At 38.6% G+C, this 13,930-nt stretch overlaps 1 protein-coding gene across 4 annotated transcripts in view; it reads right to left on the reverse strand.

Moving 5' to 3' along the window:
* Nucleotides 1-13,703, reverse strand: part of LOC108746624 (hybrid signal transduction histidine kinase A-like) — a 20,362-nt gene extending 6,659 nt beyond the window's left edge. For 2 of the 4 annotated variants that reach the window (XM_018483519.1, XM_018483518.1), the window contains exons 1-2: nucleotides 13,337-13,703; nucleotides 8,576-8,647 (exon numbers count right to left, since the gene is read on the reverse strand). In XM_018483519.1, coding sequence (XP_018339021.1) covers nucleotides 8,576-8,647; nucleotides 13,337-13,646 — 382 coding nt within the window. In that variant the 5' untranslated portion in view covers nucleotides 13,647-13,703. Of the gene's footprint in view, nucleotides 1-6,814; nucleotides 7,714-8,575; nucleotides 8,648-8,862; nucleotides 8,881-13,336 lie in introns of those variants that run through there. The other 2 variants (XM_018483521.1, XM_018483520.1) reach the window with 2 other exon arrangements.
* Between the last annotated feature and the right edge of the window lie 227 nt (nucleotides 13,704-13,930).

The following is a 13,930-nucleotide window of genomic DNA, read 5'->3' on the forward strand; positions in this document are numbered from 1 at the left end:
TAAATTTTAATTGCATTGTGACATAAATCGGCGAATGATTAATTATTGTAAGTATCGAAGTGAGAATATCAGGTTATTTAATACTTGAATAGAGAAACATTTTGCAAGTAATCTCTGTAGAATATATTATGCGAGAATTTCACGCCATCAGGAATGTGCTTTAAATGGCGGTTTTTCCTGGATAAGAAAGATTAACAAAAATTCGCGAACGGCCGCAACGTCTCACTACCGGCACGAAGAGCAGCTTCCTCTCTTCTCATCCTCAAGCTTCGCTGTATCCACCGTCGGCACGATAAATTAGTGCAGCACGTGTACGCACATGCAGTTAAACTCATTCATGTGCAAGTCGACTTGGCAACGACCGTCCCGTCGCATAGCTCGCGTCTCTTCCTAAATCTATTCCTAACGCTCAAAGACGTGCATCGTGTGCGTATATCCGTAAGAGAAGACAACAAGAGACCGAGAAACTAAAGACGGCATTGCGTACACGCGAAGAAATCAACCATGGATAATTAATTTCCACAAAACGCAGCACGATTTGCGTTCAATTCGTCACTCGAAAAATTTTCAAAGAATACTTTACCGAATAATTTATTAAACTATAATATTGCAAGAAACTTTTATTGTTTTTATTTATAACTTGGAATCTGTTGATACTTTGATATTTCAGTTAAAGATAAATTCAAATTTAGATTAGATTTAAACGTTAAAAGTTAAATTATACTCTGCAGATAAATATTAGCAATGCAAATATCAGCAAGCAGTATAATATTGACCATATAATATTGAAGCATCAGTCTAATAAATCATCACTGTAAATTAAAAATATATATCCTTGAACCTGAATCGACACAAATTTTTTTCCAATTTTTTATGTCGCGAGTTACGGAACTCACATGCGTACATTAATTCAATCAATCTTGTAGATAAAAACGCGACTATCAAACATTAGCGAGTCCAAAGCGAATATCTACTCGTTCTCTAGTTTGCAATAATAAATCTTGCACCCGGCATATTTTCACGTTCGCTCACATGCGAGCAGAACCAAGGCGTGATTTTCCTTTCAAATGATATGCCAATCGGTTCAACGGGATTTTTTTCGCGAGCACACGAGTGTCAATAGTTTATTCGGCGAGAGGAATGTATAATGTATGTTACAGGATAACACCGTATCGCGCATTAAAAAATCGTGTGGAGCTACTTGAAAAGTATTATTATCGTCGCCATATCCTATGTCTCTGATTTCTTGAAAGTGCATACGATACGCACCGCATTCCTGAATGCGTTTGAATCTTACAAGATAACAATTTGTTAAGTGACAACTTGAAAAACTTTTGTTTCTCTGCACGCTTAAAGGAAGTAAGCGTGATCAAAACATGATACTGTTCTATTAAATTAAAAATACTACAATTGCATAAGAATGTCACGGGTTACGACTAATTCATTAAGTCACGTTATGTTGATGCTGACGAATCTGTCAGCTTAATGCGAAATTTATCGGATATGATATTCTATTTTAAAATTCCAATTTTGTAAGTGTTATATATATTAGAAAAAATTTACTAAATTTTAATAAAACTGTTTGAGATGCTGATATTTGTATTGCTAATATTTATATGCAGAGAGTAAGTATAATTTAATTAATGTTTTATGTTTAAATCTAATCTAAATTTAAATTTGTCTTTAACTGAAATATCAAAGTATCAACAGATTCCATTATAAATAAAAAAAATAAAAGTTTCTTGCAATATTATAGTTTAATAAATATTTTTGCCGTCTTCTACATATTTGCTACACACAGATGTGTGTGTGTGTGTGTGTGTGTGTGTGTGTGTGTGTTTGATACAAGAGCCATTAATTTCATTTAACTATTTTTTTTTCATTAAATAAATATATTATTTACTATAAATGTTTAATTGTTTCAAATAAGTATTCATTAAAATTTAGTACATTTTTCTCAGTGTATGCCTTTATTACAATATTCAATGCAGTTCCAGTTAGCAACGAAAGTTACATTATATTACTTGGTTGCAACATATTATGTTAAACACAAATATGCTATGTAAAATAACAGGAACTATATCGATTCTGCATACATCAGACTGTGCGGATATTATCGATCATATTAATCGTATTATTATTATTATCAGTCGTTCTGAATTAACATGCATTAATCAATAGTCCGTTAATCAGTGCACTCCGTGAATGTAGAAATAGATTGGAAATGGGATTTTTTTAAAAACCTAAACCATCAGCAGTCGCGGCAAAATCGAAAGTTACTGCAAACCGTGATTTCTGGACAATCGGCAAAACTTTTATTTCGCCAAGCAAAATTCCATTTGTGGGAGCAACGTTCGAGAACGCACGTCATTTGCACTGACGTAACATATGATTTCCTCGTGAGAATGACCGCGTCGGTTATAACGTCCTTCAGAAAATCGCTCCATTCTCCCTTTCTTTTCACTTAACGGGAAAGAAATCCGCATGCACTTGTAATCATCTAATTTTCATGTTGGTGAATAATCTGTACGTTTAAGTGATCAGTTTTAGTTAGTTATCGTTTAGATGAAACATTACTGTATAAACTTTTGTAAATTATGTAGAAATATTTGCACTTTACAAGAATTATAAAATAAAATTGCATTCTCAATATGTCATTCTTATATTATTATGTTAATCATTCTTAAAATTACATTTTTTTTCCTCGCATAATAAGCATATTTTACGAATTGATTTTTCTGTTTTTTTTTTATATGCATTCTTTATTTTGTTCGATTCGAATTATTTAAGAATTTGCTCGTCAGCAATTATGTCTATGTATTCATTATCGAATCTTTTGCAATGTTTTAAGTTTGATATGTTTACGAAACTTGGAAGGGAAGAATAAAGAGAGAAAAAGGGGAGAGACCAAGAGAAATATAGTAGCTGTCATTCTGCACTTAGCAATAAATAATAACCAAGAAATAAATTATGTTTACCATATTATATATGATGGGAAGGGCCGTTTTAATCGCATTATACAAAATATTTCGCTTTATTCGTGAGTGTTGGCACATGCATGCTGCATCTATAAATATCGAGCTCAGATGAATAATTTTTTTCCTTCTTTTTCCTCTGTTTCACCAATTTGAGATTTTTTTCTTAAAAATCGGTAGTCGTTATTGCCTACTGACGTATAACATAATATTTACATTCCTCGCATTTTCTACGCTTTGCATATCTCATTTCTCACACGCTCAACTTGATAGTCGCGAGGTATAGACGCTATTTGACTTGGAAATACTCTACGAACTATAAATAGTCCGATTTCCATATCTTGTATCCGCAGACATACTTCAAATTCATGGCCCTTGACGATTCTCGTCGAAATCACGCTGGCGAATTCGCGTCGTTTTTTAGAAAATGCATGCATTTCAAAGTAATGATAAAACAAGACGAAACTCTCGACTCAAAGTTAAGATTGAGGATCGCGAAAATAATACATATCCGGAATGCGGCATTCTGTATCGACAACTAGAGAACAAGGAGAGTCAAACCAGCCAATTCGAAGAAATAATGACGAAAAGATGCAACGGCATATCTTATCCATATGAGAAATCGGATCTACAAGCGGAAAATACAGTAATCAGATGTTAATCAAAGTCGTTTTCGAAACGATACACTGAAACCGTCGATAGCAAACTGATGATTCGCACGATCCTAAATGATGAAACTTGCAAAAGCTTTCAGGTATATTACAGGCCTATTTGCGACATGAATTTAGTCTGAAAAAATTGGAAATCAAATATGAATTGTTTCTGAGCGTTACATAATTTCCATAAAAAAAAAAAAAAAATTCTTTCTTGTAGAGTAATTTGCTTTAAGAGAAATTAATGGTAAATCGGGTGCAATTATCTAAACGACACTTTGCTTGTAACACGCAACAGCACATTACTTCTACTTGAAATTGACCGTCTTCTTTTAAGATTCGACGCAATTCTCGCGAGTGGCAATGCAACTTTTCAACGCGAGCGCATAATAACGTACAACCTTTCCCTGTGAAATAAAATCCGAGAAGTCACTTTTTTATCTTCTCGTCTTCAAAATTGAAGACAGTTTGCCACACTAGTTGCAGACACTTTCTGCTACATTTTCTGCACGTACGTTTCACTGCCAGCTTCGACCGAAATATTCGCACAATTCGTGAAAATATATTGTCGACACGCGTCCATTCGCGCGAACGATGCGTGATCTCGTCTAGTTCGTGTGGAATATCTCATTTATAACGGTATGAAAATGCATGCCAATACTCTTTGGTGTTTACTTCTACCAGTGCGAATGTCGAAGATAATTATAAGTATTGCGTACAAGAGATAAAAACGTTCGTGTAATTTAACAAACACCGCTACAAAAAGTAACAATTGTCCATCTAATTAGCTTGCCATTTTTCAAAGAAGAATTGTTTTCAGATGTAAAATTTAAATTTACAAACAAGTTGTTCCATTTATTCTTTTTACTTCTGCGATATTTTAACAAAATTTCACCACGGTTTTTACGCTATACTTTTTATCACAATTGAATAACAGCACAAAATTATTCTGTCTAAATACGATTTAAGAAAATAAATGTTCACTATTCATAACAGGTAAATGAAAATATAAATTTTATAACATTTTTCAATAATTTAAAAGGAAAAAATATAAGATTTAAATGAACGATTATCAGATTAATATAACGCAATATCGTGTACGATACAAAATTCAATGTAAATGCATCTTATTCAGCTTGCTTCGAGTTTTCCGAGGTGGGGACACTTTTTAAAAAAAGCGACAGACAATATACTACGAGCGATTAAAGAGTTTACTTGTGTCGTATACATAAATTTTTTGGAGCAACAAAATACGCTATTAAATATTCTGAGAAGAGCTATAATATTGAGCACAAAAAGACAGTAAAATCATACCGAATATCAGTCGCCCGCCGAAAGATAAAATTTCAGTGGAGCACCATTTAACCGAATCTTGTTTGCGAAACGATTCAAAATCAAGAGTCAACAGAATAAATTTTCGATGCGAGATCTAATTTCGTGGGAAGATCCCGTTTCATCCTTGAAACGGTAGATGCTCGGCATCACAAAGTCTTATTTTCAAAAGTTATTTTCCTGTTATGAAAAATGTTATGAACAAAGAATAAACAGTAGAGGTTAAAGTATATGTCAAATATTTTAGATAGAATCGGATATTTAAATTTATATATTCAAATGAAAAATTTATGATCGATTTGTTAAATTATCTACTAATTCTTTCATTACGGAAACTTTCAAAAAAGACGAAGTTGTCGCTCCGATGTAGATCATCGCAGCGACTTTTTCCCTGCAGTGTCCTCATCAGTAAAAAAATTAATAATGTGTTAGATTAATTCGGTTAAATCGCAGATTTCACTGAACTGATATTTTAAGAAAAATTCAGCAAAAATGGTACTTATTGCAAACGGAAAGTAACATCGAAAGAACAGTCTTGTTGAAGTATCTATATCTAAAAATTTAGTTTGTTTAGATATAGATTATCTGAAAATAATTGAACTATCAAAATAGTTATGTAGGACGCACGCTCAAGATGGTTGCTAGAACGTCAAAACTTTTTTGCATATTTGCACATCATCAACTTGAGTCTCCTACTTATTTTATTGACCTAACAAAATTATTTTCAGATCCACTTATGTAAATAAGGAATTTAGCAAATTATTTTTCCGTGTGAATTATTTTCATTTTATATATAATAATAATAAAGTATAATAAAGTCGAACGTAGTGTGTCCGATGAATACACCTAATATTCGAAATAAATAAAAAAATAAATGAAAATACTCATTTTCGAATTCTTTACATTTCTTTTTTATTCGTTAAGAAACGAATAAATATTTTTTCATTCCATTTGAATGAATATTTTTTAAATATGATTATGAATATTTTCAATTCGTATTCAATTTTAACTCTGTATTATCTGCATATAGCTCTTGCAAGTCTAAAAAAGAAAACAGAAATCTATAAAAACAATTACGATTACACCGTGCGCTTAGTTCGCGACTTATACGATGGGCGTTCTTGTTTAACTTATAGATTAAACAAAGACATTTTTATTGAAAATAAACAATGTATCTGGCAATTTAATGTCCACAGACATCCATAATGAACGTCCCGCCCAAGATATTCTATAAAATATTTATAATTTACTAACCGGAATTATATCGAAGTATGTATGGCGCTCTATCAAATAGATTTATAAATAAAAAATGTATATCTTTCTAAAATATTGTTCAAAATTTCTAAGTTTCCTTTATAAAATCTGAATATTACAATGATAAAAATAAATAAAATTCACGTTTTTACTTAAAGTCATCAAAATGTCAATTATAGTTAAGAGGTAACGCGATTGTTGGAGATTTTTTTCAGTTTATATTTTGTTCGAATGAATATGAATACTCGCTAAATATTTACAGTTTTTTCGTGAATAAATATTTTTGGAAAACTCAAAATTTTGAACGAATATACGATTACATTTTTTTTTATGTGAAAATTTTGAATAAATACAATTTGGAGGTCAATTACAAAGTTTTGCATTCATTGGTCACACTAGTCGAACGGTTTGACCTATTTAAATAAATCTTCACGCTGCAATAATTCAAACAATCAACATTCGTTCGTTTCCAAAATTCCGAGTATAAATTAATTGAAATTTTAGAAAAACATTAGCGAAATGTAAAGGGATGAAAGGGGAGAGATGCGCGCGTCATTCGACTAGGACGTTTTCAGGACGCATGTAAAAGGGACCTCTCACCAAGCAGGTAGTGCCGTATCCATTTTTTCTTGGGCGGGGGTGGCGTCCAATCGCTACTGTGTCGCGGCGGTTCACCATCGTTTACGACGCCGATGATACCAACAATCCGTGTCGGCGATAGATTATTCGCATCCGTCAGCCCGCTCACATTATTATTCATCTCGGCGACGACGTCGACGACGGTGTTTAGACTCGCGCGCGATTGCATTATCGGCGACGTAATACCATCTGGCAGCAGGAGAACACCCATCTTCCTTGTAAGTCGCGCGGATCGAAACTTCCGTTTAAGCTGCTCTTCGTTCAAGCTTTCACTCTCTCTCCAAGGAAAATCGATCGACCGGGTGCTATATCCGCTTCTCCGTCACTATCGCGAACATCAGTGTCGTCATCGATGTCGTCGTCGTCGTCGTCGTCGCGTCGTTGTCGCTATCGTTCGATTTCGCGACAACCGGTAATACTGTCGCTGTCCCGCACCGAGCGAGTCCGTCCAGGATGTGGACGAGAAGGTCGCGTGGAGAAACTGTCACGGAAATGTGAAACGCGCGACGTGAGAGAGAGGTCCGACGTCGCGGTACCGCGGTGGTAACGGTGGTGACGGTTATGATTACGACGACGATCGCGACAGAGAAGGGAGGATACAGCGAGGGCTAACGAAGTTGTCGGCGTGCTAGAAAAAATCCGAACTTTCGACAGAACGCGGAATAGCGAGTCCGCTCGAGCGATTTCGAGGGTCGCATCGTTGCTCGTCCACTTCATTCCTCGGGGACGATCCTCGAAAGAACGTCTTTCAACGCGGAAGTTCCTTCGTAGTGAAAATTGCGCTCATATCGATCGTCGTCGTCATTCATACATTCTTATACGACGCGTATACAAACGCGACGGAATTCGACGGAAAGCGATTTGCAATTTACGAAAGAAGAATCGAACGATTGATTGAGAATGGAGCGAAGAACAGACAGGTCTCATCAGAACGGGTCTCATCGATCTCGCACTTTACGGCCACTTTCGTGCGACACTACGAATCGCAATTGGCGATGACCCATCCGCCGCGTGCATCATCGTTCTAACTCGCGATCGCGATACACGCCTGTATATACGAGCTCTAAAGAACGTCAGTCAGCTGTTCCCGGAACTCCCGGCGATCGCGACCGGTCGGTCGCGGCGATCGAGTAAAACTCGTAACCGCGTGAGTCGCGGGCACCGACTGAAATCTAAACTTGCGTGCCGCCGCCTCCAGCCCGAGGATGACGTCCTCGTGCCTCCCTTCTCGGTGCCAGACAGCGACGGTGGCGGTGGCAGCGGCGACGGCAGCTCCCCTCCCTCCTATCCCTTTCGCACGACAGTGACATCCCCGTCTTCGCGAGAATTGCCTCCAGTCACCGCTCGGCGCGATCACTCTGTCCTTATCGCTCGAAGGACTTGTTCCGCGACGACGTGACACGTTGGCACTCGAGATAACTCCGAACCCGTCGCGCACGTTCTATCTAGGACACTGCAGCGATCTCCACGCACACACACGCACACACACAGTGTCGGATTTATCTACACAGGCACGTGCCTCCATAACTTTCTGTCATACTTTCTTAAGACTATTTTTCAAAAAACATATATGAATCTGCTCCATTTCGCATTATGTTACTTCTTACGCAATGCGGTGTGTTAGATTGATGATTCTAAAGTATATCAATTAATTTCCTTTATCACTTTTAATTTACGAAGCAGTTTTGAATGATTAGTAACGTACGCGAGAGCTGTACTCACCATCGATGATCAGCATCTTTTCTTCGCAGAAGAGATCATCCGACTCTGTACGTTCTCTCTTGCATTTGGCACCTGAGAACATAGAAATCATAGTTCATTCACACGTTATGTGTTTTATTTAGAAATATATAAAATTATATAAAAATTATGAAGACGTAATAATGTACATTGCTCGCAAATTAAATAAAAACTCTAAAACAGATCTGCTATTAATTCCCGAAATAAAGTAAGATAAAGATACGGCTGTTAATTTTAAGTCGAAGTTTGCTGCGTAATAATTTAATTACTTTACTGCGCAAAAAGTTATTCTTTTTCCCCTCTCCGATGATAAGAACATTAATGCGATTACACGCACAAGCGTAGAGGGCGCATCTTCTTTCGCACGTATATATGTATATCTCGTCTCCCTATCTCAGATTTTCGCGAGAGCATTTCACGTCATGAAGGCGACTGGTGAATCCACAGGTCGATAAGGCATGAAAAATTGAAAGAAGCGCGTCTCCACGTGCTAGACTGGGGGGGTAGGTGAGGAGAATCCCCTAGAAAGGTCCGGATAACGCGTGGGGTGGGAGTTGGAATCGCAAGTGGTAGGGACCGCACAAGCGTGTAACAAACATAAAGGTGGGGAGATACTCCAACTTGCCAGAGCAGCTCTACAACCGCAATAGAACCGGCAACGTTGCAGATTGATCAGAACGCCACGCGGCCGTCAATGTAAGGTGGGGATTTAGCCGGGGACGACGCGCATGCGCATTTCAGCAGTCAATTTATCCGCGTGTTCACCGGGTCGTTGCTGTGTGACTGCACTTCTATACTTTCCTTCTATCACTCTCTCAAAATATATAACACATATATATGATTGAAAAAAAAAATATAATCTTAAAAAAAAATTGTTTCAGCTGCTTCGGTTGCAAGTTATGCCGGCTGTACTTGTTGTGTAGAAAAATATGATTTATTTTATTATTAACTAATCTACTCTACACGCAGCGATGCAACGTAGTAATTATTCTTATTGTTATACTCTTTCGAAATAAATATATTTTTTCCATATTACTATAATTACTTCCACTACTAAATTAATCTTTAGCTTTTACAAGTTAAAAGCTTGGATTTTTATTTTATTTAAACCAGACTCGTATGAATACACTAAATTCATCCAAATTCATCTATATTCACAATTTAATCCTAATCTACTTCTAGTCCCAGTCTTTATCTATTTCTAATCTGAATAATAATTATTATTTGTAAAGCTTCTCAAGTTCTTGTTAATCAAAACTGCAAATAATAAGTTTTAAAAAATAAAAAATTGAAATTGCTTACATAAACGCGCGTACGTAAGTGCATATAAAATCATAGAATTGGTAATTTCGCTATTTAGATAAAAAAAAAATGAATCCCAAGAAATTTTAATAACATTCTAACGTGATGATTTTTGGAATTATGTGAGCGAGAAGAATTAAAAATTTGAGAAGAAATGTAGAAAGATTTAATTGCACGTTTCTCATTAGAGACAAATAAATGGGAACGAATAGAGAATGTCGCCGGAAATGATATAATTTCTCTCTCATAGACAGTGTTCGCGTAGCCCGGCGTAAAATATGGGGGAAGACAGTCGCATTACGACGTTATAAAGTGGAACTGCATCCTTCAGCCGCGTGCACGATAGATGGTCTTAAATGGTCGTTTAACACACGTTGCCTGTTACGTCAGGTATAATCACGCACGCGCACCGGATAACAGACCGGATGCGCGAAGATAGAGAGCGAATTACGACGTTTAAACCATCCGCATTACGAATAAAGTTGCGTGCGTGATATTTGAAATTTTTCCATTTCGAAGAAGAAAGAAATCTCACTAATCAAATTGCATGCATACCTACAATTCATAGAATAGAAATGTAGTTTGTAAAATTCGTTCATTATACCTTATTTGCCACTTTGATAAACGAATAATTCTTCCCGGTACGTCTATATAAAATTATTGAAAAAAAAAAAAAAGAGAGAGAGAGAGAGAGAGAGAATATCAGCTGCGTGCACGAGTAGATGGCGCGCTCATGAATGAAGCGCGGAGTGGCCACCGCATCGTAGTTTCAGAGTCAGTGACCGGATCTTCCCCCCCCCCCTACCCTTCTTTTCCTCGTGTAGCGACCGAACACGCGCGATATCCAGGTTTGCCACCACCATTGCCATTACTACCACTACCCTCCACCATTGCATCGCCGCATCACCTCTACGGTCACCATCGGTTCTCTCTTCTCCCACCCCAAGTTTCGCGCCGCTTTACCTTTCCCTCCCTACATACCCGTGACGATTCGACCTCGTCGGATACCTCCAGCACTTCTCCGCCCCGCCCCGCCCTCCCGCCCCTCCCCACTCAATCTGAGTCGCCCGACTTCCGCCACCCTCCGAGATCTCTCCCTCCCTCGCCGCTCATAATTCCACTCACGCTCTCCCTCCCTCTCTCTCTTTCTCTGTCCCTCCCCTCTCCCACTTTGTCTCACTCTGCATGCAAGTGGTTCGAACACGCGCGCACGTAGATTCCGCCACGAGCAAAAAGATGCGAAGCGCATGGCGAAGAGAGTCAGTCAAATCCTTTGCGCTTCTTCTGTGCTGTTCCCTTTTCCGCCCCCTCCCCCTAAACGAATAAACCTCTAAAGCTCCCCCTCTCACATACATCTCGCTTTCTTTGTCTCCCCTCGTAACCCCTGTTGCAAAGTATTCACCTTTATCCACAATGGACTTTCGCGCGTGTCTAACTACAGCGCGAGAAAGGGAAAATTCCACCATCCTCGATGCTTTCGAGAGGGAGACGCGTATTAAGCTCAACTCACTAACGATTACGCCTTGCGGTTGTAATGGCGAAACGCACGATAGTACTTGCGATACTATTATCATTACAAAATATTATTCTTGTTTTTAAATTGTTTTGTATGTTTTTCAAGAAATCTTGAAGAGTTATCGCGAAGTTAACGATTTCTGCGACGAAGAGAAAGAAGGCGAAATGGAGAGGAGAGAAAGAGAGAGCCTTGAGAACGATGATTTAATTGCCATCGTGTTTCATGTACATCTAGCTTTTCTCACGAGGACTTGTCAACTAGCGGGAGAATCAATGACAATCAACTGGGACTGCAAGGATTCGTAGACGCGCAGGAGTGAGATTATCAACCGACCAATAGGCACCAATCGCACAAAAATGATGCACTTTGAGGCACAATGAAATAAAAAAAATAGGAAACGCCTTCAGAAACGAAGCCAATGCAAGGCCAAGGTAGGACGGATCTCGTTTCAAAGCACATCATACAACGTCTTAGGTTCGTCTTCGTTACTTTCTCTTCATGTTCGTCACGGTTGAGAAACACTGCCACGAGGTAAATCATACCTAATTTGGAGACGGTGAACGCGTGGTCATCGCACGCAACTGCGCGTGCCAGTGCTTCTCACTCAAAACAGACGTGATTGTCAACGCTTATTGTTTTATAAACAGCAGACTTATATACTTATGTGAGATATAGAGAGAAAGAAAAAGAGAGAAGCGATGTATCTATATTTTCCTTCAATGGAGCTGCCTACGCCAATGTCTCGCCAAATATCTCGTAATAAACCTACATTGTAACTGAATTTGGAGCAAAAATATCTTTCATCGAAAATTGTTTGTATCGCGAAAAGTTTACCGTTTCGCGAAAAGAGATGACTCATATTTATGTATCCGTGATAATTCCGGAAAGTCAAAATTTCATCATTGAAAAAGAGATTATTATATAGATGTATGTCTATCGAGAGAGATTGCAGTTTCGCAATTATACAATTCCTCGTATCGATTTTATTGATTTCTCTATATCTAATCAAAGAGAAGCAAGGGCAGAACGTTATCTTCCATATTGTGACTCTTATTCACATATGTGATAAAAGGTACGCTTCGTGTATGCTTAGCGCAAACATAACTTTAATCGGACAACACCGCTCGAGTGCATTTCGTTTATATTACTCTTAAAGCTTCTCCGTCTTATCATCGGAGAAAGATAAAGATAATACCTTACAGACACAACAAATGTGCATTTTGCACATTTCTTTTATTTTACCACGTTAAATCTCGTCGCATAATGACTCAATCGAGATTTTTATATCTCGAGAAGGGGACGTAATTGTTATCAGCAAATTACTCACTACAGCCACGAGACTACTGTCACGGTACATAAAATTACATGTGTAATTGTCGCATTTGATAATGCAACGGCGCAGCAAAACTGCGTATGGCGCTCAATCGTCGTTATCTACGTCTGCAAAAAAAAAAAAAAAAAGTATAACCCAATTCAAAAAGAGACCGCGTCTGTTCGCGCGCACAGATTTGATATTTACACATTGGCAGCTTATGTACGTATGCATTAATATAAAACTATACTTGTTATTTCTGAATGTGGAATTGATATTCGAATAACAAAAAAAAAAAAAATTGTAACTTTTAACTTTGCTGATACAGCAAATGTAGCTTACAGTAATGTTTCAATCTAAAATGATAAGCGCGTAAGAAATTAAATTATGAAAAAGTCTGACTGTCTGTTGAAAATGTGTTTTCACAAAAGTGTCATTCGTACATGTCAGCGTCACATGATAATGTGAAGCAGCTAAAGTAAACAAAATCACTTTTACGATAGTAATTGAACGTAATGCCATTGCATCTGTGACGGTAATAACGCTGAACGCGCATAAAAGCGCAAAGCAAAAGGTCGCAGGAGAAGCGGCTCAAGTAGCGCGTGGTACTCACCACGTGGCTCGCTGGAGGCATAAGTATGATTGGAGTGGGTCGGCGCAGGCGCAAACGAGTGCTGATCGCAGGAGGAGGAGGAGGACGAGGTGCTCGCCAGGCGCTCCCGCTTCTTCTCTTCCTGTTCGACATAGTAGGCCGCTTGCAGTAACGTTTCCAGACTCATCCTGCGGCCGGTTTGCTGCTGCCCTATGAACGTAGAGGGAAGGAGAGCGCGCTGATGATGGCGACGAGGATGCTGCGGTTGCTCCACCGAGTCTCTGTATTCCTCGACAACCGCTGTGTTATTGTTCTGATGACTCCGGCGCATCGAACCGCCGGCGTCGCGGCAGCCACAGGCACCGACGCCGACGCCGACGCCGCCGCCGCAGCCGCAGCCACAGCCACAGCCACAGCCGCAGCCGCCGCGGCCGTTCCTCCGTTTGGTTCCGGACGCCGGCGATGAATCGGCAGGAGCAATCCCGACTCCCGACAGTCCCGATTCTCTCGGACTTCTCCCCTCGTCCCTCCTCCTTCGCTGTTGCCGCTGCTGACCACCGCGTACAAGCTGCGTGCGGAAAAAAGCGAGTCGTTAAATTATACGTATTGATAAGA

The sequence above is a fragment of the Trachymyrmex septentrionalis genome, unplaced genomic scaffold (assembly GCF_001594115.1).
Source record: "Trachymyrmex septentrionalis isolate Tsep2-gDNA-1 unplaced genomic scaffold, Tsep1.0 scaffold182, whole genome shotgun sequence".
In the NCBI taxonomy this organism is placed as follows: domain Eukaryota; kingdom Metazoa; phylum Arthropoda; class Insecta; order Hymenoptera; family Formicidae; genus Trachymyrmex; species Trachymyrmex septentrionalis.